The sequence below is a fragment of the Salvia miltiorrhiza genome, chromosome 3, assembly GCF_028751815.1.
Source record: "Salvia miltiorrhiza cultivar Shanhuang (shh) chromosome 3, IMPLAD_Smil_shh, whole genome shotgun sequence".
NCBI classification, from domain to species: Eukaryota; Viridiplantae; Streptophyta; class Magnoliopsida; order Lamiales; family Lamiaceae; genus Salvia; species Salvia miltiorrhiza.
The window spans coordinates 22,414,721-22,442,001 of NC_080389.1; the positions used below are offsets into that span (position 1 = coordinate 22,414,721).

The 27,281-nt window shown below is 39.5% G+C and overlaps 3 protein-coding genes across 3 annotated transcripts; 1 reads left to right on the forward strand and 2 right to left on the reverse strand.

The window, feature by feature from the left end:
- Positions 1-307: 307 nt before the first annotated feature.
- LOC131015634 (uncharacterized) lies at positions 308-975 on the reverse strand. The gene is made up of 2 exons (XM_057944077.1): positions 874-975; positions 308-785 (listed from the first exon to the last, which is right to left on the reverse strand). Exons 1-2 carry the CDS (start codon positions 919-921, stop codon positions 465-467), a joined length of 369 nt encoding a protein of 122 aa, XP_057800060.1. The 5' UTR covers positions 922-975; the 3' UTR covers positions 308-464.
- A 13,237-nt stretch (positions 976-14,212) lies between these two features.
- Positions 14,213-14,713, forward strand: LOC131018534 (pentatricopeptide repeat-containing protein At1g61870, mitochondrial-like). The gene has a single exon (XM_057947251.1). The coding sequence runs from the start codon at positions 14,213-14,215 to the stop codon at positions 14,711-14,713; it is 501 nt and encodes a 166-aa protein (XP_057803234.1).
- Positions 14,714-18,242: 3,529 nt separating this feature from the next.
- Positions 18,243-22,053, reverse strand: LOC131015630 (uncharacterized). Its single transcript, XM_057944072.1, has 7 exons — positions 21,683-22,053; positions 20,445-20,945; positions 19,571-19,718; positions 19,321-19,460; positions 18,811-18,873; positions 18,654-18,722; positions 18,243-18,537 (listed from the first exon to the last, which is right to left on the reverse strand). The coding sequence occupies exons 2-7, from the start codon at positions 20,634-20,636 to the stop codon at positions 18,463-18,465; spliced, it is 687 nt and encodes a 228-aa protein (XP_057800055.1). The 5' UTR covers positions 20,637-20,945; positions 21,683-22,053; the 3' UTR covers positions 18,243-18,462.
- Between the last annotated feature and the right edge of the window lie 5,228 nt (positions 22,054-27,281).

Consider the following 27,281-nt stretch of genomic DNA (forward strand, 5'->3'; position numbering starts at 1 on the left):
GTGCTACAGAGAGATAGGGCGGCGATTTGAGAGTGAAGAGAGGAGAGAGAGAGAGTGACAAAGAGAGAGAGAATAGAGAGAGAGAGCATATTGTTAATTAAGTAACTAATTTTTGTCAAAAAAGGAAAGGAGACTTGAATATTGGGACGGCCCAAAAAGGAATAGGAGACTTGAATATTGGGACGGGGGGAGTATCTATTTATTAATCAATATGTTATTAATTTTTTTTTATCAATCTACGTTATAGAATATAAGTATTTTCGTTTTGTAATTATAATGTATTTTGAATTCATTTGCATACCTTGAATTCACTCACAATAAATAGAACGATTTGAAAACATAAAATAATTAAATTGTTCAACAAAACACAAATGTTAAACAAAGTTCAAGTGTAATTGTGTTTGTTCAGAAACATAACATAAAAAAAAAAAGTTCAACATGATATAGATACATAGAAGTGATGCTCAAGGTAGCTGACCCGACCGCCTCAGTATCTCCTCGAACTGACTCATCCGCTGCTCAAGGGCCTCACGTGCTGCTTCTTGGGCCGCCCTATCCTCCTCAGCCTTTTGGAGACGCTCCTCCAGTGTGGAGATCCGAGTCTCATACATCTGCTGAGACATCTGGGAAGAGCATGTACTGTTGGTAGACCCCCTACTGAACTGGCTCACACCAGCACTTCCAGTGCCGTACAGTCGTGACCTACCGGGACGTACGAGCTCCAAGTAGACCTCATCGAGTCGGTCCTCTCGTCCTGTCTCAGCAGCAACACGATGAATCTCCGCCTAATTCATACATAACAATACACAATTATTATAAAATAAATACATTTTACTATGTATTACTAATATTTGTTCAAACTTAAACATTTACATCAAGGTTGGCATCCTTTTCTGACACAAAAGTTCCATCTGCGTACATGTGTAGGCGGAGGAAAATGCTGTAGTTAGATGCAGTTGGGGGGACTTCACCATCCACGAGCTGTTCATGCATTTATATAAGAAAAATAAGGTAATATATATATATATATATATATATATATTAATATTTATATTTATTAGATAAATACTTAATCGATAATTACTAATCAGACTCTGCTGCAGAATACGACTCGACTGAGAGGGTGAGAGAGAGAGAGAGACAGAGAGAGAGAAGGAAAGGAGGGGCTTACCTTGACGGAGGCGACGGCGGCGACGGCGACGGCGACAGGCGGCGGCAGCATCAGGGCAGCGGCAGGGCAGGGGGGGGAGGGGCAGGGGGGCTGGAGGCGCGAGGGGGGGGATCTGTTCTGGAGGAGAGAGGGTTAGGGCACCCGATTTTGGGCTTTAAAATTAGCGGCGGCCCATTACCACCGCCAAAGCCCGACCCGCACTCTTTTTACCGGCGGCAACTTGCCGCCACTAATCACCGGCGGCAGCTGCCGCCGCTATTTGCTAAATATTAAAAAATAAAATTAAAAAATAAAATTCCCGGCGGCCTGAATATTTACCGGCCGCTATGCCGCCGGTGATCACCGGCGGTGACTTTGCCGCCGGTATCAACGCCATATATTCAAAAAATACAGGTCGGCAGCACCGCCGTCGGAAAGTCGCCGGTGATCGCCGGCGGCGAGACTGCCGCCGGTAAATCCTGCCGGTAAATCGGCGCTTTTTTGTAGTGATTATTGTTATCAAAACCAAATTGGAAGTTAATCGGATCATGTTGATGATGAAATGCAGTTGTATAATAAAGAAAAAGAAAAACGAAACCTAAGAACCCTTGAAAGCACACTGAAGAAGTAAACTAAGGGCTGAGCCTCATTAAAACCTTTGCAGGGAAAAACCAAAAAGAAAAATCCATGCAAAGGAAAAAGAATGCTCGTCTAGATAACAAACCACAAAGGAAAATAGAACCCGAGCAAAGAAGGGTGTTACGAACTTGAACTCCGGACTAACCATCGTCCAAGCCATAGCGCCCCAGCCAGAAGTGAAAGGAGATGAGATCCATCGAAGAGCTCCGGCCTGACCATCGCCCATCAATAAAACCAAGCCTCCCTTCGCCGACAACACGCGAGCCAAAAGAAGCCCAAGCCGGGCGCAAAGCTGCGCGACATCCGCCGAACCAAACCTGGCAGCCCAAGAAACCTCGGCAACCAGTGCACCGGGCAACTATGCAGAGTGAAGCAAGGGGCGCAACACTGATCAAGACCTCCCCGAGCACCTGGGAAGGAAAACAACCCAACAACAACCGCCCAGAACTCGACAAAGAAGCGGAGATCATGAGCAATAAAACTCAACGCTGGCGAACACAGGTGTGAAACCTGCGGACGCCGTGGAGCAACCAAAAGAGTACGACCTCCCGAACCCCAACCCCTACCGCACCAGAAAGCTGTGAAAGAGTTCAGGAGCCATTCCACAACCAACACCCAAGCCGTCAAACATCAGCGAATACGAAGGAAGCTATGAGAGGCGAAGTCGGCAATCACAGCGTGCTGAATGTCATCAATGACGTGAGGCCACCATCCCTCTTGATGGTTGCGATTAGCCATAATATCAGACACCACATTCCCTTTCCGATAAATGTGAGAATCTTGAAGACAGAAATCATTAAGCCGAGAGAAAGTATCTTTCCAATACGCCAAAAAACGCCAAGAGACATCAAGGGAACGAGTCTCTAACAAATGAAACACATAGGTAGAGTCTGCTTCGACCCACAGACTGTGCCATCCACGTGAGTGATCAATAGCAATGGCAGTGATGATAGCAAGTAACTCTGCCTCAAAAGCAAACCCAACACCACCTTTAATGTGAAAGCAGCCGCAAACACCTCCCAAACAGTCCCAAAAAATGGCACCCGCAGCAATAGCACCAGGAGCTCCAGTAGCCGATCCGTCAGTATGAACCTTGTTCCAATCAGTAGCGGGGGGCCACCAGTGAACGGTAAGGAACTTCGGTAGGGGCTTAAGGCGACACCCGACACCCAGACGATGGAGAATTAAGTAATCGCTGGATGAATGACCCAGCTTGACAAACCTCAAGAAAAGCAGCCCTAAAAAACTTAAGAATGCCATGAGTCTCGAATCTCCCATTCTCAAACATAATCTTATTGCACGAAGTCCAAATCTACCACAGCAAAGTAATGATGTCAAGCTTCCAATAACTCTGAATGAGAGAGCTAAACGAGACAGTCCAAGCATGCAATAGAAAGCTATGAATATCCGGAGATTGAAGGAGATGAGAGAGACCAAACCAATCAAGTAAGTCACGCCATAATGGTTGAATACAAGGGCAGAGCCAAAAGACATGATTCATAGACTCCACAGAAGCAACACGAAAATAACAGAAAGACGGACCTATGAAACCATGTCTAATCAAGCAATCCAACGTCGGAAGTCTACTATGCAAAATGCGCTAGCAGATCAGAGATCGATGAATGGGAATGAACTTATCCCAAATCCATCACCCCTAAATCACCTCAGGGAAACGACGACTGTTGCGTGCAAAAGCAATAGAAACAGAGACATCCCCCTTAGGGGAAGGCTTCCAGAATCGCGCATCCTCATCCGTACCAATAGAATAAATAAAAAGATCACAAACCAGATCAAGAAAGGCAAAAACAAAGTCAGCAGAGAAGTGCCAGTGCCCATCATAAAAATAATCCGTGACCGAATGTTGCAGATAATCGTACATAAAGGTAGGGACAGAAAGCTTATCGCAAAGCTTGTAGCCCAGCCAATCATCAGTCCAGAAACGAGTATGAATACCATTGCCCACCAGAGAATAAGAATCACTAACCAAGTCATTCACCTCTTGCTTCAAACCAATCCACACCGACGTGTTAGCAAGGTTGGTTTTAGCACAACCGAAGGTGGTAAGATATCTCGAGTACAACAAATCCGAGGTAAAATCCGCGCCTTTAAGCAGGCGCCAGGCCATCTTCATGAGGTAGCTTTTATTCATAATAGTAAACAAGTGAATCCCCAACCCATCTTCCTTTCTAGTTGCAGTACAATAACCCCAACTAACAACACACGTAGGCTTTTTGTCAATCTGGCCAGACCAAATAAAATTCCGGCAACACTTGTCCAATTCATGATGTAAAGACTTCGGCCAGTGGAAAACCATCATCGATTGAGTAACAGAGCTCTGAATCACCGATCTCACCAAGAAGAAGCGACCCGCCGTCTAGAGCTGCCTATCTTTCCAATTGGAGAATTTTTGCACAATTCTATCTCTGATGATCTGGAAATGAGAAGCGCAAGGACTCCCCACAAAGAAAGGAACCCCAAGATAGGTGAAACACCGTCTGAGAAATATATACGAGACTTATCCTAGCTGTAAACTTGGCCAGAAATCAAGCAATAATAACAGTCCAACAACTCTGATGAGTTAATGAAGAAACCCCTGACCGCTCTGATGACGTCGCCCTTAATAACAGTCCAACAACTCTGATAAAATATACCCGAAAAACCATCCGGTCCTGGGAACACTGCGCATCCAAACCGAAGACAGCAACCATGACTTCATTCTCGTTTGGGATCACATCAGCGCTGGTTATTCTCCTCAGAGATGACAATATCCATGTTTGCTTCAATATCAGCCCTATCCATAGAAGCAGAATTCGTCACATGAAACATATTGGTAAAGTGCTCGACAATATGATTCTCAGTCGTATCCTGATCATACACCACCGTATTACCGATAGAAATATGCCCAATGTGAAAAGAGCCCTTGCGAAGATGCACAATATTATGGAAGAAAGTTTTGTTTCGATCCCCATCATGAAACCAAGTAACACGGCTTTTCTACTGCAAGAGAGAGTTTTTACAAGCCAGAGCAATATTAAGCTTAGCTTGACAACGAACCTCCTCATCAGAACGCTCATCCGAATAGCCCAAGTGAGAAATCTGATCCTGAATAACACCGAACTCCCTTTCAGCGATTTAAGTATCAAGATTGCCAAACACAACCATATTCCAAGTACGCAGAACACCTTTTAGACGCTTAAGTTTCATCATAACAGTCAAAATAGGACAACTAACATTCAACTCCTCCTGTGATGGAGCGTGGTTCCTTTGCCTTGTCGTTGGGCGGTGGAACTCTCCGTACAAATAAATTTATAATTTCCTATGCCCACAGCTAGGTTCCGCTAGCGGTAAGTATAGGGTCGATCCCACGAGGAGATGGTGTATTCTTCTTTCTTGTCACGGTGACGGTTACAGTCACAGTCACACACTTGGGGTTGTGCCCTGATCAAAGCACTAGAAACAACAAACCTGAAATAAAACAAAAGAAGGATAAAAAATAAAAGGAACTTGGTTTGGGCATAGTCTCGTCAAGTCTGGGCACAATCATCGCTTATAGGTTCAAGGATTGTCATTATGCCTTCACATTTTTGGTTATGGACAGTAGTCAATAGGCTGGGCCCCTGTTTTTAATCGTCATGTGCGCAACCTATCCCGTCCTCATCCGCATTTGACTGCGGACCTAAATGACCCATAAGCATGTCCGAGGACATACGATCACCTTTCCCACATTTGCCGCACTATGTGGAGCTGGATTTCTCCATGGTTGGTTCCACTTGTTGCTTCTAACTTGGTTGTGCCCAAAAATGTCATCGGCCTAATGAAGCTCTGGGTTTGCCCAAGTTGTATTGGCATCAGATCAAATGCTTCGGGAATGTGACTGCATAAATCTTGTGCCCACATTAGACCTCACGATTTCACTTGCTCATACTTAACTCGATTTTTAGCCCAAACCAAGTAAAATAATTACCTAGACATAATTAAATAAAATAACACAAAATAAATAAATAAAATAAACATACTTGAATTGAAATAAATGTTCAAAAATAAAAGCAATCTTTGGGCAACACCGACTTTGCCCAAAGCAAATAAAAACAATACATAAAATAAAAAGGTACCCAAAGGGCTTGTTTCTTCCTTGGCTAGACTCTCATTGAAAATAAAAATACAAAACAAACTAATCTAAAGTAAAGAATGGATGTGGAAATCGTGTGTGAAAATTCATCTCCAAGCTCTCTCTCTTCTTTTTCTGGCCGCAAGGGGACTACTTCTTTATATAGAGAATTCAGTGGGCCTTTAGGCCAGATCCATGTTGATTAGGGTTTCTGGGCGCAGCAGCTAGGGTTTCTGGGCACGGCGGCTAGGGTTTTCGGGCGCAGCCAAGTTGCTGTGATTTCTTTCCATATTTGCTTTGCCCAAATCAGATATGCATCCCATTACTTTGGTCAGTAAAGCATGACAGATCCTCCTATGTATGGTAAGTGGATATTCGCCTTCTTCTTTCCTTATGTTGATGGGTGCGCGTTGTGCCCTTGTACGCTAGGTTGTGCCTCAAAGTCAGCATCACAATTCTGCTTAGATTTCATTCGACCTCTGACTTGCGACTGTGCCCGTGAACACCAACTTTTTCCGTTGTGCCCTGGAATGCCAGATTTTGCTCTTATCTCGCTTCTGTGCCTTGGAACGCAACTGGATCCCGCACGGTACTCGGTCTGGGTACAGGAGTACAACTGATGTGCCCATGAATGATTTCAAATTTATGCCTCTTTTGCGGAATGCAGCCTGTTGTGCCCGGGATCCTATCCACCTGTCCTTATGCCCAAAATGTGTCGTCCCAAACATAAAAGACATAAAACACATAAAAACAAAACTCGATCTAGGCCTAAACAACACACAAAAAGAGCACGAAAAATGGGCTCGTCACACTCACACACTTTAAGCACGATTGTGCTTAAGCGTGTAAATGCAATCTGCCCAAAGAGAAAAAAAACCAAAAGACAAAGACACAAACATACAAACAACTAGCCATAATCAAGATAATAAGCATTATGGTCAAACGAAAACTTATGAATGCATGCAAACAACTTGACCAAAAGCAAGATTATGCTATCAAGTGAGTCAAGATCAAAACATTGAGCATTTTGGGTTGTTCCTCACCAAGCACTCATCACTTCGAGTTTGGGAAAAGTGTTTACGCTCATAACATCCCCAATATGGTCATACCATAGGCTTGCCTAGCCTCTAACGTCTCCATCCTTTTTAGATTGGTTTGAAGCACTTATCATTAGGTCTTCATTTTGGTTGTAACGTGGCTTTGGGCATAGGGTAGGAAATATTTAGGCTCTGGGCTAAGGTCATATTGTACTTAATTCTGGGCAAAGTAATGCCCCAATTTTCACTCATCTCCTTGTCATTCTTACGGGCCACAGCACACACACAACTCAAATACACATTTTTTACTTTTTTTTCTTTTTCACCTTGACGTTTTTTCTCATATTGAGAATTTTTGTCCCATTTTTTATTTAATACACACGTCATACCCCAATGAATTCAATACTCTATCATTCCCCATTTTCCTTATTCTGCCCTAAGTTCATATGACCGGGTAGGCTCATTATTCAAGGCAAAATTTTAAGTGAGTCAAAGAAAACGTTCAGCTCAAAGGGGTTAACAAAGGGATAGATGTAGGGTCGGTCATTTTAGGCTATGTGAAAAAAACTGTGCCCAAATCATCTAAGCACTTAGACCAAATCAATAGGATCTAAACAAGAGTACAAGCAAGTTCTAGTAAAATACCAAGTTGGGATGTCCATACAAGAATAAAATCATGTTATTATGGGCATATTAGCATTTAAAGCTCAAAACTCACAAGGTATGCTCAAAGTCTCAATTCCGTCATACTCACTATCCTAAGACATACTCAAACAATCGACTCAAACTATCCACAACAACAAATTCATCCATCATTCCCAATCAACTCATCAATCTTAATCATGTCGGCTAGACCAAAAACACAAAATAAAAAAATAAAAACAAAAAGCGTAGAGGCCTCCACACTCACACACTTTGCTCTAGGCAAAGTGCGTCAATGTGGAGGTCCCAAACCGACGGACAGCAGGCGTTCTGGGCAGTGTGAAGCTCCATCCTTGTCGCTTGGGTTTTAATCGTCATGTGCGCAACCTATCCCGTCCTCATCCGCATTTGACTGCGGACCTAAATGACCCATAAGCATGTCCGAGGACATACGATCACCTTTCCCACATTTGCCGCACTATGTGGAGCTGGATTTCTCCATGGTTGGTTCCACTTGTTGCTTCTAACTTGGTTGTGCCCAAAACGTCATAGGCCTAATGAAGCTCCGGGTTTGCTCAAGTTGTATTGGCATCAGGCCAAATGCTTCGGGAATGTGACTGCATAAATCTTGTGCCCATATTAGACCTCACGATTTCACTTGCTCATACTTAACTCGATTTTTAGTCCAAACCAAGTAAAATAATTACCTAAACATAATTAAATAAAATAACACAAAATAAATAAACAAAATAAACATACTTGAATTGAAATAGATATTCAAAAATAAAAGCAATCTTTGGGCAACACCAACTTTGCCCAAAGCAAATAAAAACAATACATAAAATAAAAAGGTGCCCAAATGGCTTGTTTCTTCCTTGGCTAGACTCTTATTGAAAATAGAAATACAAAACAAACTATTCTAAAGTAAAGAATGGATGTGGAAATCGTGTGTGAAAAATCATCTCCAAGCTCTCTCTCTTCTTTTTTCTGGCCGCAGGGGGACTACTTCTTTATATAGAGATTGCAGTGGGCCTTTAGGCCAGATCCATGTAGATTAGGGCTTCTGGGCGCAGCAGCTAGGGTTTCTGGGCACGACAGCTAGGGTTTCTGGGCGCAGCCAAGTTGCTGTGATTTCTTTCCATATTTGCTTTGCCCAACTTAGATATGCATCCCAAAATTTTGGTAAGAAAAGAATGGTAAATCCTCCTATGTATCATGTATGGTAAGTGGATATTCGCCTTCTTCTTTCCTTATGTTGATGGGTACGCGTTGTGCCCTTGTACGCCTGGTTGTACCTCAAAGTCAGCATCACAATTTTTGCTTAGATTTCGTTCAACCTCTGACTTGTGGCTGTGCCCGTGAACACCAACTTTTTCTGTTGTGCCCTGGAATGCCAGATTTTGCTCTTATCTCGCTTCTGTGCCTTAGAACGCAACTGGATCCCGCACGGTACTTGGTCTGGGCACAGGAGTACCACTGATGTGCCCATGAATGATCTCAAATCTGTGCCTCTTTTGCGGAATGTAGCCTGTTGTGCCCAGGATCTTATCCACCTATTCTTATGCCCAAAATGTGTCCTCCCAAACACAAAACACACAAAACACACAAAAACAAGACTCGATCTAAGCCTAAACAACACATAAAAAGAGCACAAAAAATGGGCTCGTCATCCTGCCAAGAGCGACGCACGGTCTCAATGAAATCAGGGTGCATGCACCACATGTTGAGGAAGTGAAAAGGACGCTTACTTGGAGGACCATTACAGCAACATTGGAAGACCATCGAAGAATGATCAAATGTCACTCGAGGCAGAGCATGAGACCAGATGTTGTCCTAGAGATCAGCAAAAGAATTAGAATACATGGCACGGTGCAAGATAGTCTCAACATGGCGAGGAAGAAAACGTCGACCAAACCAGATTAACTGAAGGCCCAAAGTCGGAGATTCAGTGAAACCAATGGCATCAATAAAGAGACAGAATTCCCTGCAAGGCCCCGTAGAAGGGGTAACAGAATTAAGTCATTCATGAGCTCCTTTGATGGCGTTTAAATTACTTATGAAAATCGTGCTACCGACCTTATGCTAGAGAAAATCATTCCAAAGGGAACGATGAATGGTGTGATCACCATGAACAATAGCAACCCGGAAATCCATGTTCTGCCAAAGACAATCCATAATAACGGTCTGATCAGAAGAAAAAACCAGCGAAGCAACCACTAACGACTGAGCAAACATCCAAATATTTGAGCAGCGAGGTAAACAACAATTCTGGTGGATGGGGACTAAATTCAGGGAAGACAACAAAACATTACGAGTCCTAGAAAAGGCGGACTTAGGCTCGATAATGCCAAGGATGAGAGGAGTAAATGAATGATAGTGTTCTTTTAGAAGCTGTATGGATTCGTCTACGAGACCGCGGACGTTCCAAACAATGAAATTCAAAAAATCAGAAAACCCCAGATGGAGAGGAATCCTCTGCCTCTACCTCATCAGACCATCTCTGATTGACTAAGTTGCTCATGGTGCATATTTGTTTAATGGAGCCATAATCCACAGTGAAGTCTCTCGGTTTGTGGCCAAGGTCAATAGCTTTCCGTAGTCGGCTCATCCATGTTTTGAGGAATGGGCGTTGCATGCCCCACTGCACCACGTCTAGTGCCCACGGACTTGGGCCTGCCACGTCCCCGTTTTGCCGGAGCCGTATCAGTAGGAGCTATAGATGATAGGTATTCCTCTAACCTCTATATTTTCATAGCATTCTCCACTGCCAGCGCTTTCAAATCCGATTCAGACTGTCTAGCATATTCAAGTTGTTAGCCCTCAATAGCGTTGTCATCCTTCTGCTTCTGTTTTCCGTCAGTCGTCCGAGGTGAAGCCAAACTGCTATCCTTATCGAAAGCCTCAATCTTTGCCCAGTTTTCATAATGTAACTTGTCCAGCCCATCAGCAACTGATTGCTGATCCCATTTTTCGGAAACAGTCTTATGTTCATGTGTAGGTTCAGTGTTCAAGAGAGAATTTGAAGGAGTCTTCGGAATGCAGTCCTCGATAGTCACTGCTTTCATTCCGCTTCCACTGTCAATGGTCGTATTCATAGGGATGATTCCAGTAGCCTTCTTAGTCTCAGGTGTGTTTAAACTCACACTGTTAGGAGTCACAACAATATGGGCAGAAACCATAATGTTTGAGGTTTCATGTCTGCGCTCCGCCTTGGGTTCTTCCACAACAATATCATCATCCCCACTCTCATCCTCAAGAACCCGAAATCTGTTGTCCTCATCAATAATAGGCATCGTTCCCTTATGAGGGTCCACTAGAACCAGAATTGCATCAAGCAAGTCCGGTCCAGACATGCGACTAACAATATTCTCCTTATACATATTAATATCTGTAGCCTTGGCTTGCCATGATGGTTTAGGAATAGAAAGAGCACTCAGTTATTTCTTAGTAGCAGCCTCCGTTTTCTCCGCGATAGCATTAGAGGGTTGGATATCATCCTTATCTTTAACATCTACATTTTGGATAGTGTCCTTAGCTTTGACAGCCGTGGATTTTCAGCACTTCTCTGTCGAGTGTCCTATAATTTTACAACGGGAGTAGAAAAAAGGCATCGACTCAAAACCAAATTCAATATGGAAAGAGGTATTACTGTCATCAATGTAGATTGAGTTCCAGAGACAGGTAATAAATGCATACCCAAATTTGGGCTAACGACGACGATTCCTTGTAGGAGTCAAAGTAGCGCACCCACTCGCGGATACGGACATGACCAGAGGACAGCTCCATAATCGGGTTGCCTTTAACTTTAAGTTTATCCTCCAATGTCAAGAATTTCACCTTGAAATAGCCCTTTTCCATTGGGATGAATTTGTAGTTGGAGACGCTGTAATTCACGAGTAACATCTGCAAACGGACGCGGTTTATCTCTCTTACGTAGAATGAGTCGACCGATAAGTGCATGCTGCTTCAGTTCTTCGACTTGTTTTTGAAAATTTTTAGGAGAGACGTAAAATGTAACAATATCCCCTTCTTTAGTTGGATTAAGAGAGCGGAACCTGTGGGCAGGAATATCAGGTTTCTTCACGAGTTTGGGTTGCACAACAGCCGCATAATTGATCTTAGGCTTAACGGATGTGGTAGCTTATAAACTCTTGGGGTTTGTTGTGTAACCCACGTTATTAGCAGTAGCATAGGAAGCAGTAACAGTTTCTAGTTTCTCCAGCGAGGAGTTGATGGGCGGAGTCACCATACGTGACGCTAGTTGGCCGGAAGTAGCAAATCCCACCATGGTAGGCACCGAATCAGAACTTGGTACCTCCATGTTAGGGTTTGTTCTCAGAGGGGCAGCGGGAGAATGCGCTAGGTTGGGGTCGAAATTAGTAGAAACGGATGGCAGATTCAGGCCAGAGCGATCGACAACAAGGGCCAGCGACGTCAAAACGGCGGCGACGGGCACAACCTACGACATCAGACGACGGCGGCGGGCTGGGGTTTAGAAAGGGAAGGGAGAGAAAGCTTCATCATCTCATTATAATTGAATCATGTTGATACGATGCAATGTTTTTGTGTTTGCTAAATGACAATTTAATAAACAATTGATAAGAACTGAAAGGTAAAGAACACAATTGTTTAACGTGGTTCGGAGTAAATTGCTCATATGTCCACAATTCTTATTTAGCAAGAGAATCCAGTTATGCCAATGATTCATTTTTTTATAGTTGTAAGTCAACTGGTCAGTTTTAACTTGAACTAAACCATGATTTTCGGATCATGACTAAAATCTAACTTTGTTTTCAAACAACTAAACACTTTGTCGCTTACTTGCTTTCTACTTTTTAACACAAACCTATCTTTTACAAGGAGTAAGTGTTTGAAAATGTCATTAAAAAAAAGTGTTTGAAAATGAGTTTCCAACTATAGAGCAAACTGTTAAAATGAGAACAATTGGATATAAAAAGTTTGCTCGAAACTAAGTTAAAGATTACTAGAGTGTTTTACCTAGATTCTTCAAGGGAATATGCATGAGATCTCCGAAAAAATAACTCTTAACGAAAGAAGAGATCTTCTAAACTTTGAACTTTTCCTTCTTCGAAGATGAACTACGAGTATACAAAGAGATAAGACCTTGAACGTTTGAGAGATTAAATTCTTGTAGAGTTTCCGGTGTTGATTGTGTTAAATCCACAAAAGTTGTTATAAGAGAAGTTTTAGAAATAATTGTTGGAGAGCCCATTCAAATTCCCCTTCCATGATTCATTGAAATATCGTACACAATCTTATTAACTTACGGGTTGTCTGGAGATCATGTCAGATGTTGTACAATTCAGCTAGTTGATGCGTCTTCTTTACTGATAAAAAAAACATTTCAAATATGACTAACTATTCTCTGTCGGTTAGGTTGATCACTAGCTTTAGCTTCATGCACTTCAGTTGGTACGAGGTCATGAGTTTCCCCTTGACTTAATACTTGTAAAATGAATCAAAATTTCTTAAGGGTTTTTGTATTAATCAAAACTTTAAAAAAATTCCTAAAGTATATTTTTTAGCCATTTGAAGGTAATGGATAAAAATATCCATTTGATGTTGACATAATGTAATATCAAGTCAAGAGAAAATGAGTTCATATTTTTGTGAAATTTCAGCTGGCACATGAGGGAAAAGAGAGAAATATATTTTTTTTAAATTCGATTTTTATGTAAGGGGAAAATTGCATTAAATCCATTTTTTATTTGGAATAAATGAAAAAATTACAATAAGGGAATGTTTTTAAAAATTTATTAATTAAAATAAGTTATATTATATGGAATTAGAACATCTAAAACATTCATTTGTCATCTAAAAAAAATAGTACTCCCTCTATCCCAACTTTTAATATCAAATATTTCCTTTTTTGACCGTCCCACATTTTGGAATTCATTTATATTTTTAGGAAAAGTAGATGAGACCCTTGCTCCACTTAATTATTTTAACACTCACATAAAAGGTGAGACTCTTATTCCACTCACAATACACTCGACCATTTTATTAAAACTCGTGTCACTCTCAAATGGATACTAAAAGCTGGAATGGATGGAGTATTTTGATAGGAGAGCAATTTCAAAAAAAAAAAAAAAAATCTAAGGATGCATAGTTTTGGAGTATTTTTTTTTAATTAACTTTTTTTTGGATAAATTTACATTATAAATAAAGAAATTAAAAGTTTTTTTGGATAAATTTACATTATAAATAAAGAAATTAAAAGCGCGCCATAGAGGATTCGAACTCAAGACCTTTGACTTTAGACATTAAATCCTTATCGCTTGGCCAACACACACACTTTTCCTTCACTTTGATTAACGTACGTAAACTAAATTAAGGGGGGTGTATTAGTTCAAGATTTATCTAGATTTTAAAAGTCCGTGGATTTTAAAAGTCTATAGAATTCTCACGGATTCTTCATGATTTTGAATGAATTCTTGGTTGGATTTTTAATGAATTAGCAAGAATTTGGCGTGATATTTTCGGACTTCAAATCCACAAACCCAGCGAGCGTGGGGATTAAACGAGCGATAGACAGACACCCAGCGACCGTTGGACCCTAGCGGTCGCTGGATACCCAGCGAGCAACTGTTATTGCGAAGATGATAGAAACCATCAATGGCGTTACGCAGCAAGTTCCGATCACTGACCCTCCGGCGCTTCTCCACCTCAATCCTGAGCCCGGACTCCAAAACCCCGCTCACCAGCAAAGAGAAATCGTGTGCCGCCCTCTCCCTCCTCCGCTTCGAGAGCAACCCGGAGCGCGTCCTCGACATCTGCCGCGCCGCCGCCCTCACCCCCAACACGCACCTCGACCGCGTCGCCTACTCGCAGGCCATCACCAAGCTCAAGAAGTCCCATTACTACGAGGGAATCCGCTCCTTCATCACCGACTCCCTCGCCCGCCCCGATCTCAAATCGGAGCGCTCCGTCTCGCACTTCATCGTCCTCTATGGCCAGGCCGGCCTCGTCAAGGACGCAGTCAAGCTGTTCGAAGTAATGCGCCAATACGGCGTCACGCAAAACGTCAAATCCCTGAACGCGCTGCTGATCTCCTGCATCATGGCCCGGGAGTACGGGGAGATGAAGCGGACATACATAGTAGGAGAGAGAGATTAAAAGCAGACTTCAAATAAATTTGTAAGAGAAGAAACAGAAGTGACAGAAAGCTTTGAAATGTGTGGAAAAAGAAACTTTACAGCCATATCTAAATTCCATCTAATAATTCTTCGCAATAACATCCAAAGCATTCAGCCAGCGCTGGCACCCAGCGAGCGCTGGGTTCCAGCCAGCGCTGACCTTATGATATATATATATATATATATATATATATATATATATATATATATGAGCGGGCGCTGGGTCCAGCGGCCGCTGGCTTCTTGGCCGCGGGCGCTGGAACCCAGCGAGCGTGGGGAATTTGCAAGATTTTTGAATTCTCGTGGTGTTTGGTCGGATTTGTTGATGCCTATTTTTTGAACGAAATCAATGAAAGTCATTCCAACTTAAAAGTCCGTAGATTAATGAATACACCCAGATTTTCATAGACTTTTAAAAGTATTGAACGAATACACCCAGATTTTAAAAGACTTTTAAAAGTCTTGAACTAATACACCCAGACTTTAAAAGACTTTTAAAAGTCTTGAAATAATACACTCAGATTTTAAAAGTCTGCAGAAATCTATAAAAATCCTGAACTAATACACCCCCTAAAGAAAATACACATTCTTGAGAACACAGAATAGTACACAAATGCAATTTTTGTCATCTAAAATTAGGGGGCGGGGGGAAATGGTATATTGACAGGAAAGAATCTACAAAAAAATATGTGGATGTATAGCCTTGAAATATTTACTATTCTGAAATATTCTGCTCCATTAATGTGATCAATGTACACAAATAATGGGCTGAGAATTTTTCTATAAGTACATTACTAGTACATTACTTATTAATTAGTGATCAATGTACACAAATAATGGGCTGAGAATTTTTCTATAAGTACATTACTAGTACATTACTTATTAATTAGTGTCCTATTTTACAAGCTCCAAAATTTTTGCCCTAATTTTCAAAATTAGTTTAAGTTACTATTCTTAAACATCCTCTAACTCCAAAAAATTACACGACTATATTTAAAATACTCTTTATGAATAACAACTACGATCATATGAACAAGAGAACGAATTATATATATTTTTTGGCACAATATTTGGTGAGAATGGTTGAATATAGAGAATTATTATTGCTAGAATAGCACCAATTTTCTGTGAAATTCACATCCAAACTAATACTAGGCAGTAGGCACTGTGCCATTGGATATGCTATTTAGGAAACTCAGAATGTGGACATATAGAGAGAGATATTCAAACATAATAATGATTATGCTAATATTTTGTCGATTAAGTTGTGATTTAGCAAAGTCACTCTCCAATACTGGTTCAAATTTTATTTGTTCATCTCAGAGAAAATCCACTCTTAACTCCGTTGACTGATCCGGCCGACGTCGTAGTGGGTAGAGTGTTTTATTTTAACCTCACTCATAGTCATGTCGATCGATTTTCTATAATTTACTAATTATACTACATTTTTTAGGTTAATAGTCTATAAATATACAAACTATACCTAAATTATGATTTTTATACAAATCAATTTTTTTGGTGAAAAATAGTTGAAATTTGACTATTGCAAAGTTCGCAGGCGAAGAACTTGATTGTCAATATTCCGATGAAAATTTTGAAGGTACCGTTGGAAAATTTTTGAAAATAGTCAAAAAATGGCATGAAAGTTGATGTCACGAAACTGTATATTTTATTTTTCCGATCATTTTTTATGAACAAAACTCAACAACATGAATATCATTAGATAGCTATCATCAAGAGGTTTCCGACAGCACCATCAAATGTCATCTGTCTCCAGATAATCAAGTTATTGGCCAATAAATTTTTAGACTCGGGCCAAATTAAAAAAAAAAAAAAAGAATTCATGTATTTTTTTTACCAGAAAAATAAATTTAATTAAAAATCAATATTTGAGTATAGTACATGTATATATAGGCAATTAACCCTACTTTTTATTATTGTATTATCCGCACAAAGATAAATTTACACTTTTAATTTCTTAAAACTAATAAAATATCAAATTTAACAGGATAAATAGCAATCCAGACAATCCTAAACAGCACAATTGACGATTTCATTGGTGATAAATCAATTTTATTTTTCGGAAGGCATAAACCAACTATTTAGCTATTCAGGTGCAAATTCGGACGACCAATAAGACTTTAATAGCAATTTGTAATATTTGATAAATTTTCACGTTAAATTAATAAATTATGATTAAAAAGAACAAAAAATCGAACTATACGTATGAAAATAATTCTTGTTTTAATGACTGCTTTTTAGCATTGAATTATAAATATATCTTCAAATGATTAATATGTGTTATTTGAGTAAATATCATGAAAACCCCTGAAGTATACCCGCTTTATCAAAAACACTCTAAAACTTTCAAAATATTCTCTAAACCCTCAAACTATCAGGATTTTATGAAATATATCTTGCATCTATTTTTCGGTCACCAAAAACGTGATGGGGCTCGCCGAATGCCACAATGTAATTTATATTCTATTTTTCTTAAATGCAATGGCAAAAACGACGTCGTTTTGTACCATATCATTTTAAAAAAATCCATTATGAAATTTAAAATTCACTCCTATTGTGTTTGAAATTCACGCTAATAACCTAGAATTATGGATAAAAATAGAATATGGTACGAAACGAAGTTGCTTTTTCCGTTTCATTTTAAAAAAAATAAAATACAAATTACATTATGGCATCCGGCGAGTCACATCATGTTTCTGGTAGTTGAAAATAGAGTCCGCATATATTTGATAAAAACCTGATAATTTGAGGGTTTTGAAAACATTTCGAAAGTTTCAAGGTATTTTTTATAAAGTGGATATAATTCAAGGGTTTTCATGATATTTACCCATGTGATTTATAGGTATTTAAACATATAACAACAATTCAGTTTTAACCAAATCCAACCGAACCGCAACAAAAAGTTTAAATTTGATTTGGTTCGATTTGCTATGCTTGACAGTTTGGTTCGAGATGGATTTCTAAATTCAATTCAAGTTGGAAATTTTGGGGTTCAATTCGTTTTCAAATCAAGCCGCCCGAATACTCACTCCCAAAATTTACATTATAACATGCACAAGTTTATTATGTATACCACCACCAAACTCAAATTCCATTAGCCATGACCAACAGGAACCCGCATAATTCTCGAAAATACTCATTTAAATACAAGAGCAAGAGAAATAACATAATCTGAAATAGATCTAGTCTTCACATACAACTCATTTCTTTTTTAACTCTCTGCCACAGTTCTTGTATAACCCATGAATATAGCTAAAATTAAAAGATGCCTACCAGAAAGAAGTGCATAGTTTCCAGAAGAAAACGTGACATGAACTAGGAAACCGCCAGTTTTTCCCCATGTGCGTATTCATTTCATATCCAGCTACCTACCCTCTACTTACTATATTTGATATATGTCTTTATGTAATGGGCTTTCTGGGGTGGACAACAGACCTATTAAGGAGATGCATATTAAGATGAGCAACAACCACACACACACACAGGGATGGATGAAGGGGTATGGTATTAGATTGACTGAACAAACCCCATAATCCAGGTTAGGGAATACATCCATACTCATGCACACCTAGTCCCTACATCAGCAGTGAATAATTAGAGGTGAACTAAAAGTTAGGGTGAATAACAAGTTCGAGTATACCTACTAAATACATATATATTACAGGCACTGATGAGGCGAACCAACTCTGTAATCAGTCTCTCTTCTCATCAATCTTTGCCAACTGATTGAAGTCTCTTAGCCGCACGAATAAACTCCACAATCACTTGTACCTCATCCACTTTCTGTACAAGCAAACAGTCGATGAATTAGATCCTTTTCCCCCTTAGCACACGCGACTTCTGATCTGACTATATATTTACAAAGTGTGGAGAGAGGGATTGAGTGAAAAAGATGAGACCTGTGAAGAAAAATGCTGCTGGACAGCTTTGATCAGTTGTTCCTTAGTAGGGTGAGAACTAATATTGGCCTGCATACAGAATTTGATAAGACGAAATTAACACATTGGAAATTGGCAGGAACTAGAAGGCGAAGAAAGATAGATAAATAAAACCCACAAGATGGAAGCTTCGACAGTATCTCCATAATGATCCAGTTCCAAGCTTTGCCAGATTAACTCTCTGAAATGCAATAAATGAAACTCAGGTCAATATTAACGAAGGCATCGCAAATCAAACCAAGTTTCATCAGAGAAATAAACACAAATTAGCTGTAAGTAACAAAAATCAATGATAGAAGTAGCTTGACTGGATGGACTGGAAAAGACACGAAAGCATTCAACTCATCAATAATCTACCAATGTGCAATATATGGACATGGATCAGTGTTATTACATGATAATAACGAGTTCCAGAATTTCTGGTTGCAACATTTCCTCACTCGTATTCAGGGATCAAATTGTACCTATATTGACATATAAGAAGAGGGGAAAATGGGGGCCTGGGGGAATCTGACTAAATACCATGAAGATTTAGACATGCACAAAGATAATAAATGTATAAAAATAAAACACTGCTAATGATCCAGATTTATGGTTATTAATTACTATATTCTGCTATTGTGCTTACCAATTGTGTTGCACAAAAATTGGACTGAACTTCTCTGCAACTGCCGTGGTTCATTGACTTTGTTGATGCTGCGGATGGAGACCAGGGTATATTATACCTAACTCTTGGCTTGGTTATCTTGCTTAAGTGAAGCCCATAAGCTGTTTGAAAGAAAAACACAAACTACTCTAAGTTACACGATTAATCAGACATTGAAGACAAACACCAAAAACAGAATGGAGAGAGCTATAGTGATAAAGCTGCAACTCACAGAAGCGGCGATGGTTCTTCTCCCCCATATCAGAGCCACTGCTTGAATCATCAAAATCATACTCATTATCTTCTTCATTTCCAGTAGGTGGTTCTAATACACTCAAAGCATTCCTTTGAAGCTTGACCTCAACACCATTCTTCAGTACCTGATCATGTTGCAGACCTTAGCAAGAACACGAACAAACAGAAAAACAAAGGAAATGTGGCAGGAATAGCATTCAAAAGATAAGAGACTAAGAGAGTTAATGTAGGAAGAGTAAAGTTCATTTTAAAAGTGCCCAACTTTTCCTCGCAAAGATAGTTCAGCAAAGAAGCAAAGTCCTAAATGGAAAACCTCCAGGGTCCTGGCGCTATAAATTTTAGTTACATGTAGCATTTCACAGCATGTAGTTTCAATTCCATATCTTCATCATTCATTTTTATCAAAAACAAAAGTGAGACCGAGCCAGTTTTGTACAAATCAACTCTCAAAATTATAGCAAGTTAGACAAGGGAACAATTATTTGAATAGTTTCAATTGACCAGTTATTTGCTTCTGTCAATATGTTGGGTATAACTTTGTTTATGTCATATTAAATCCCTTGTAAGATTCTCAAGATCTTCTACCTGCAAGCAGAAAAACTATATAAAACTTTTTTAACATTATATGGAAAACTAATTGAATACTGAAGCAAAGAGCATGTCAAGCATTCTCCATTAAGCAAATAACTGAATACTCATCCAAAGTGAATATTGATCTTTGCAAATCTACAAAGACTACATTAACAATGACTGGATTGTCATTTCCCCATAATTAAGTATAGGTTTAAAACAAATAACTCCTATTAAAATAAAGGAAAAGACATAAATTAGGATCAAGGATGAAGATATACCAGCCAATGCCAACCACCAAGACCAACAGCCTTCTTGACCACTCCTTGCAAACCGACCAAAACACTCTTTGTTCTGTTATTCCCTGTGACTATAACCTTTGTATGCCTGGGAAGAACAGACAGCTCTTCATCGCCGCTTTCATCACGTAAAGGAGATAAAACCCGCGAAGGGCATGACTCTGTTGCCAGCATCTCACTACTCAACAAGCCTAATTAGCAGCAAGATACACCACAAACGCTTTCTCTTCACCCGAAACTCTGCATATCATGACAACAACCTTTGTATGCCTAATCTCTCTGGTGATTAGTGTTGTCACATTCAAGAAATTGCAGAGAACGAACCGAGTTCCATCTGAAGCTTTTTAAAGCCCAATTTTGCCCTACACTGTAAACCAAACCTATTTTCTTGAACTGAGGCAAAACTAGGATTACTTCAACTAACTAATCTTCGAGCCCTTTCAATAAAAACTGCAGGCAAAACCTCAACCTCTGAACAAGTTCCTGACAGTTACGAGAAAAATCTATGGGGTGAGTAAATACATAAATGGCATCAACTATCAATGCACAAGTTGCATTTGAGTAAGATATTAAGTCGAAGAATTTTTGTTGCATCAACCTATCAATGCACAAGTTGCATTTGAGTAAGATATCAAATTGAAGAATTTTTATGGAATTGGCATGTACAGATTGTGGGGATTTTAAATGTAGTGCATTCAATTTCATATGATTCACGGGCTTGGTTAGCTCGCATTAAATGAACCAATTTTTTAATTCCTGTTTTATTTAAAAAAAGACTCCTCTCTCTCTCACAGACAAACACGCACGCACACATAATTTATGAAACAATCACGCTCTGCAAAGACATCTGCATTTCCAAAGGACAAAGCGTTTCCTCAATAGAAAATAATTGACTGTCATTAGCAGTAATGGGAAAACCAAATGATCGTGTACAGGCATAAATGAAACCCAAGCAAGCAACACAGGAAAGAAATTAACGTTGAGAAAATAGAGACTTCGTTTTTCACACAATTGTACCAAAATTGAACATCGAGATTAGTAAACCTTGAACTCGAGAACTTTAAATCCATTGAATTGAAGTACATTAATCAACAGGCACAACAAAAAGAAGAAACAAAACTTGATTTAGCACTTCAAAATATAAGAAGTAAAAATTGCTCCAAGATATGAAACTTATCCCATCAAAATATGCTCATTACATTCGCGAAAACCAGCATTACCAGTTCTGTACGGACGGATGTGTATCCGCTCTAGAAAGAGCAAGCAACGGACAATGACAGTCGACGACGACGAGAATTAGCATACATACAATAACAAAATGGAGAGGGAAAAAAGCAATCAAATTTGAAGCGCGGGTGGCTAGTATTGGAAGAGAGAGAAAGTTTGTGCTTTCGGGTTTCAGAGAGAGAGAGAGGGAGAGCGAGAGACGGGGAAAGGGAGCACACACTAAATTTTTAGTAACTGCCTTGTGAATGTGGATTTGGAAGCGACCTGCTACTGCTAAAATTGCAGTGAATTGTACGGCCGCTGCTTCTAATTTTTTGTCGCTTTCTTACCGGCTGAGCGGGTAACGGGTCGGAGTGGCTCGGCTTATACTTATAGCCGCGCGACTGAGAGTTATCCTTATCTGGTTGGAAAATGCCAAGGACACGTCGTTTTCGCTTGGAATATGAATTTAGGAAAAATATTTAAAATTGTGTATGACTCTACTTCGAGTCTTCAAGTGCATATTGCTCATGCTAAATAAGCTCGGCCCGACGGGCTGGCCCAAACCGCCGTATTTAGAGTTGGGTTGAGCTCTATAAAGGGTGATTCTATTTATAGTCCTCATTTTACTTCTTATAGCCTCCCATTAAAATATTAATAATAATTAATTAGAAAGTTACTCTTTTACGCTATATTGTATAGCCCCCAAATTTTATTAAACTTTAAATTAGTACAAGCTTCTTCCAAAGCATACGGCTTTCTGGATTCTTGAGTCATGGAAGCTTTGCCCGGCTTTCAAAGGCGAAAATTGCATATCCAAATCACTCTTTCGCTTTCAGGCTCTTCTGAGTCAAAGTATTCGTGGGTTATTACGCAAATCACAGGCTTTCTTCGATTAGCAGTGGGCGATCACATATTTTCTTCTAATATACTTAAAAAGTAGTAAAACTTTAAATTGTTATAGTCAAGAATTGCGGCTCACATATATTCTTTTTGATCGAATTGCGGCTGATATTTTCTAAACTTCATCGATACAAAAATTATGCGTACCTGTAATATGCTATATTTGATTCTAGAATTTTCATCCAATCTTTACATCATAGAACTCTAAAAGAGTTTTAAACTATAAGAAAAAATTAGAGAAATTATTCAGAATTTCACGTGTTCTCAAATTGTTGAGTTGGGGGCTAGACGTATTTATTCTTTCAGGTTTATTTAAATTAAATTATTAATTTAAAATTTGGGGGCTATACAATATAGGGTAAAAGAGTAATTTTCTAATTAATTATTATTAATATTTTAAAGGGGGGCTGTAGGGAGTAAACTGGGGGCTATGAATAGAATCACCCCTCTATAAAATAGAGGTCCGAAAAAACTCGGACCTAAAAAGCCCGTCCAATCAGCCCGTCGAACTAATCGGACTTTGAGGTTATAATGCCCGGAATTTTTGAGCCAAAAAGCCAGCCCAATTTTTTTATTTTTATTTTATTTTATATACATTGACTATAGTGGGGGTTGATTTAAATATTCGATTGTACTTGCTTCGAAATTGATAGGTAATTTAAGAGTTAACAATTCACAAGAAGATGACGTTTGATGAACAGAGTCATTAATCTTGTCGTCACCAATCTATGTGTAATCTGAAGTACTCCCTCCGTTTTTTATTAAGTGTCCCCAACCGTTAGAATACACATACCAATAAAATAAGATATTTTACATTTGTAACATTAGGAATGTCATAATAAATGCATATATACAACTAATTATTACATGGAAATTTGCAAATTGCACATGAGCTTCAAAAATTGCCTCAGAATACATGACCTTTTAATTTTGTTGCAATTTGCACATGGCGGAAGTTCCGACCACTCTTATGTTTGACCGGCGATTACGTGGCATTACGCGTGGTATTTTTTACACGGTGGCAAGCCACGTGTTCAAAACGACGTCATTTCGATGTTTGTGTTCCATTTTAAACAAAGTCTGATTTTAATCAACGTCGTCGCCTCCTCCTTCTTCCCCGGCGGCCCTCTTCCTTCTTTCCCGGCGAAGGACGCCGCCTCCTCCTTCGCTCCCTCTCGTCCACCGCGGACCGCGTGGTTGTAATCCATGACTCGCTGATGTCGTCCGTCGTCCAAGACGCAGCCTCCATACCTGACGCCGAGTCCTACACTTGCCACAACATCTCAGTTTTCTCCATCTTTTTGTATTTCAGCGAGGGCTTAGAAACTCCATTTCCAATCAATGAAGAGTTGCAGAAGCTAGCGATTCCCTCTCTTGAAGATTGCTTCTCGCCAGAATTCATGGAATTCATCGTCTCCGAGCAGAAATACATCGATCTCGACTCCGGCATCATCTTCAACACCTGCAGAGAAATCGAAGGCGAATTCTTAAATTCAATCAAAAAAATCTCCGGATTGCACGGGGAGATGTAGAGGTTGGTTGCGGCGACATGGAGTTGCTGGTGAAGATCTAGGGCTCGGTGGGGTATTTGGGGATTTGGGGGTTTTACAAACTTGGTAGATCTATGGTAAACTGAGAAGTTCGTGGCGTGGTGGTGGAAGGCAGTGGCTGGCCTGAGGGGTGGTGGCGGAACCCGGTGGATGGAGGTGGTCGGCGTCCCGGTGAGCCTCAAATCGCGGCCCTCGCGAGTCTCTCCACCCCCAATACCAAACCCCCGGCGACCTTCTCCGACCCACAAATTTGCAGCGGCCTTGCGAATTTACAGATTTGCACAGCCTCCAGTCCATCAGAACGTCGTTTGAGCCGCCGATTTCCTTGCCGCGCTAGTCGTCGGAGCGTCGTTTGAGGAAATCGGAGGAAGAAGGTGCAGACGACAGGAAGAGGTCTTGGGATTTTTACACTTTTTGTTTTTTTGTTTTTTTTTTTAATTTATACTCACTCAAAACAACGTCGTTTTGAATGCCGGTGAGTCCATGTCTGAAAATTCCGGTGCTACGTCAACACCGATCAAGGTGGTGGTCAACGCGTGTGCAAATTGCAACAAAATTAAAAGGTCATGGATTCTGAGGCTATTTTTGAAGCTCATGTGCAATTTGCAAATTTCGTGAAAGTTCGTGTATTTTCCGGCTATTAACCCTTATTACATTCATACAAGTATTAAATAAGGATAAAATAGAAAAATTGTCATAAATATACTCTCAAATTTTGAAATGGAACATTTATTGAGAAATAAAAAAATCAATTAGATAGGACACTTATAAAAAAACGGAGGGAGTATTAATTAAAGTCGTATAACTAATGAACATTTATTTGTTTCCTGATGACCATAGAAATTTGCATTTGATAATTGATGTTCTAACCTCATTTTTGATAAATTTATCTTTTAGCATTCTCGTGCCTAAGTATTTGAAGCTAGCAATGTAAGGTCCATAGTTTGTAATGTTTTAAGACGAAAATATTATCAAAAGAGTTTGTAAGCTCTGTGTTGATAGTGTTAAATTTATTGAATTTTTTAAGTGCACAATTTGTCTTTTACATGTAGCTATGTGTAAGCTCTGTGTTGATAGCTACTTGTACTATATTTATATTTTTATTTTGTTTATAATTATCATATAGATTGATTTTAATTTATTAAAATTTTTATAGGATTTTTTGCAAAAAAAATCACAAACAATTTCAAATTTACAATTTTAACGCGACTTTTGACGTGTGGCGAATTAAATCATAATTCTTTTAATTTTTGCAATTCCGTCTTCCCAATTTTTTCCGATCGTCGGAGTGATGAGTTGGAGCTTATGTGGATTATTTTTGCCACGTATTAAATTGTTGAGTAAGATTAAAATGTGTTTTATAAATACTGACATAATTAAAAATGCAAAACAAGTAAGTGCACGGTGCATCCTTAGGCGGGTGTATTCGTTGTGGATTTCCACAGACTTTAAAAAGTCCATGGAATTTAAATTCCATGGAATTCACATAGATTCCAGACGACTTTCAAAGAATTCGTGGTTGAATTTCACCCCGATTTTCACTGATTTTCGAAGAATTTAGGGGATAATTCTGGAATTGAAATCCATGATGCCAACGCCCGCTGAGTCCCAGCACCGCTGGAAACCCAGCGACCGCTGGGAATCCAGCGAGCGCTGGAAACCAAAAAGGCATCATGGAAACCCAGTGTTGAGCAATGCATTGGGCACCAAAACGGCACAGCAGCTGAGAGGTGAGGGGTGCGCCGGGGCGGTCCCGGAGGAGTCGGGGAGAGGAGAGATGGTGCGGCGCTCACACTGCGCTGGGGGACTGTGGGCCTGCGGCGGCGGCGGCGGCAACGGCGTGGCGATAGACACGGAGCGCGTAGAGAGAGAGAGGCAGAGAATTCAGACTCGCTCGAATCCAGCATATGCTGGAATCCAGCATATGCTGGACTCTCTCAAGCCGCGGGCGCTGGAACTCAGCGCTCGCTTAAAATTTTATGGATTTCAATTCTCGTGGTTCTTGGCCGGATTTCGTCGTGTGTATTTTTTGGATGAAATCCATGAAAGTCATTCCAGATTTTAAGTCAATGGAATAACGAATACACCTAGATTTGTATGGATTTTAAAAAGTCTAAAACGAATACACCCAGATTTATATGGACTTTTAAAAGTCTTAAACGAATACACCCAGATTTCTGCAGACTTTTAAAAGTCTGGAACGAATACACCCAGACTTTTAAAATCCATAGAAATCTATTAAAATCCACAACGAATACACCCCCCTTAATTTCATTCTCTGACTCTCTCTAGCTTTCACCTATTTAATGTTTTTAGCCTCATGCTCAGGTAAGCCCAATGTATCCGATTTTTCTTCTTATTCAAAAATTTTGAGCAGCATTAGATTCTAGAAAATATATATGAAAAGGTTATGTAGTAGTAGTACTAGCTAGTAACAGAAAGAATCCTAACAAAAACGAAGAGACTGCAAAAAATTAAATCTGGATTAGTGGAATTTTGGGCAATGGAATATGGACAACATAACTTTTCTTATGTATCTAATCTTGCTTGACACCATCTACATAAATCGATAGTTCCTGATTTATTATTAGAATCTTTATGCTATGCATTTTTAGAATATTGAAAGGAGTAAATGAAAAATCTACAAATTGACCTTTAAATATGATTTAGAAATACCAAGTAAATTTCAACTTATGTAAATGTATCAAATTTAGCTAAAGAAACAACATATGATGTATCAAATCCAACCAAAGAAACAGGAAATGGCAATACGTCACTTATGACCAGCACTCGAAGCAAACATATGTGTAATTCATCTCAAAATTCCATCATACTCGAAATCAGAGAACAAACATCAGTTTCAAAATCGATAGTTGGACTTGCAAAATTAGTACCATGTCCCGTTATTAAAAAAAACATCATTTTCTACTGTTTATACAATCAAAATTGAAAAGGTTATGATTTTCTACTGTTTACACAATCAATATAAAAAAACACCATTTTCTACTGTTTATACAATTCAAAAAACAGCATTATCTACCGTTTATACCATTTAATTTTACTCAACAATTTAATACATGGCAAAAATATCCACATAAGCTCCAACTCATCATTCTGGTGATCGGAAAAAATTGGCGGGACGAAATTACAAAAATTTAAA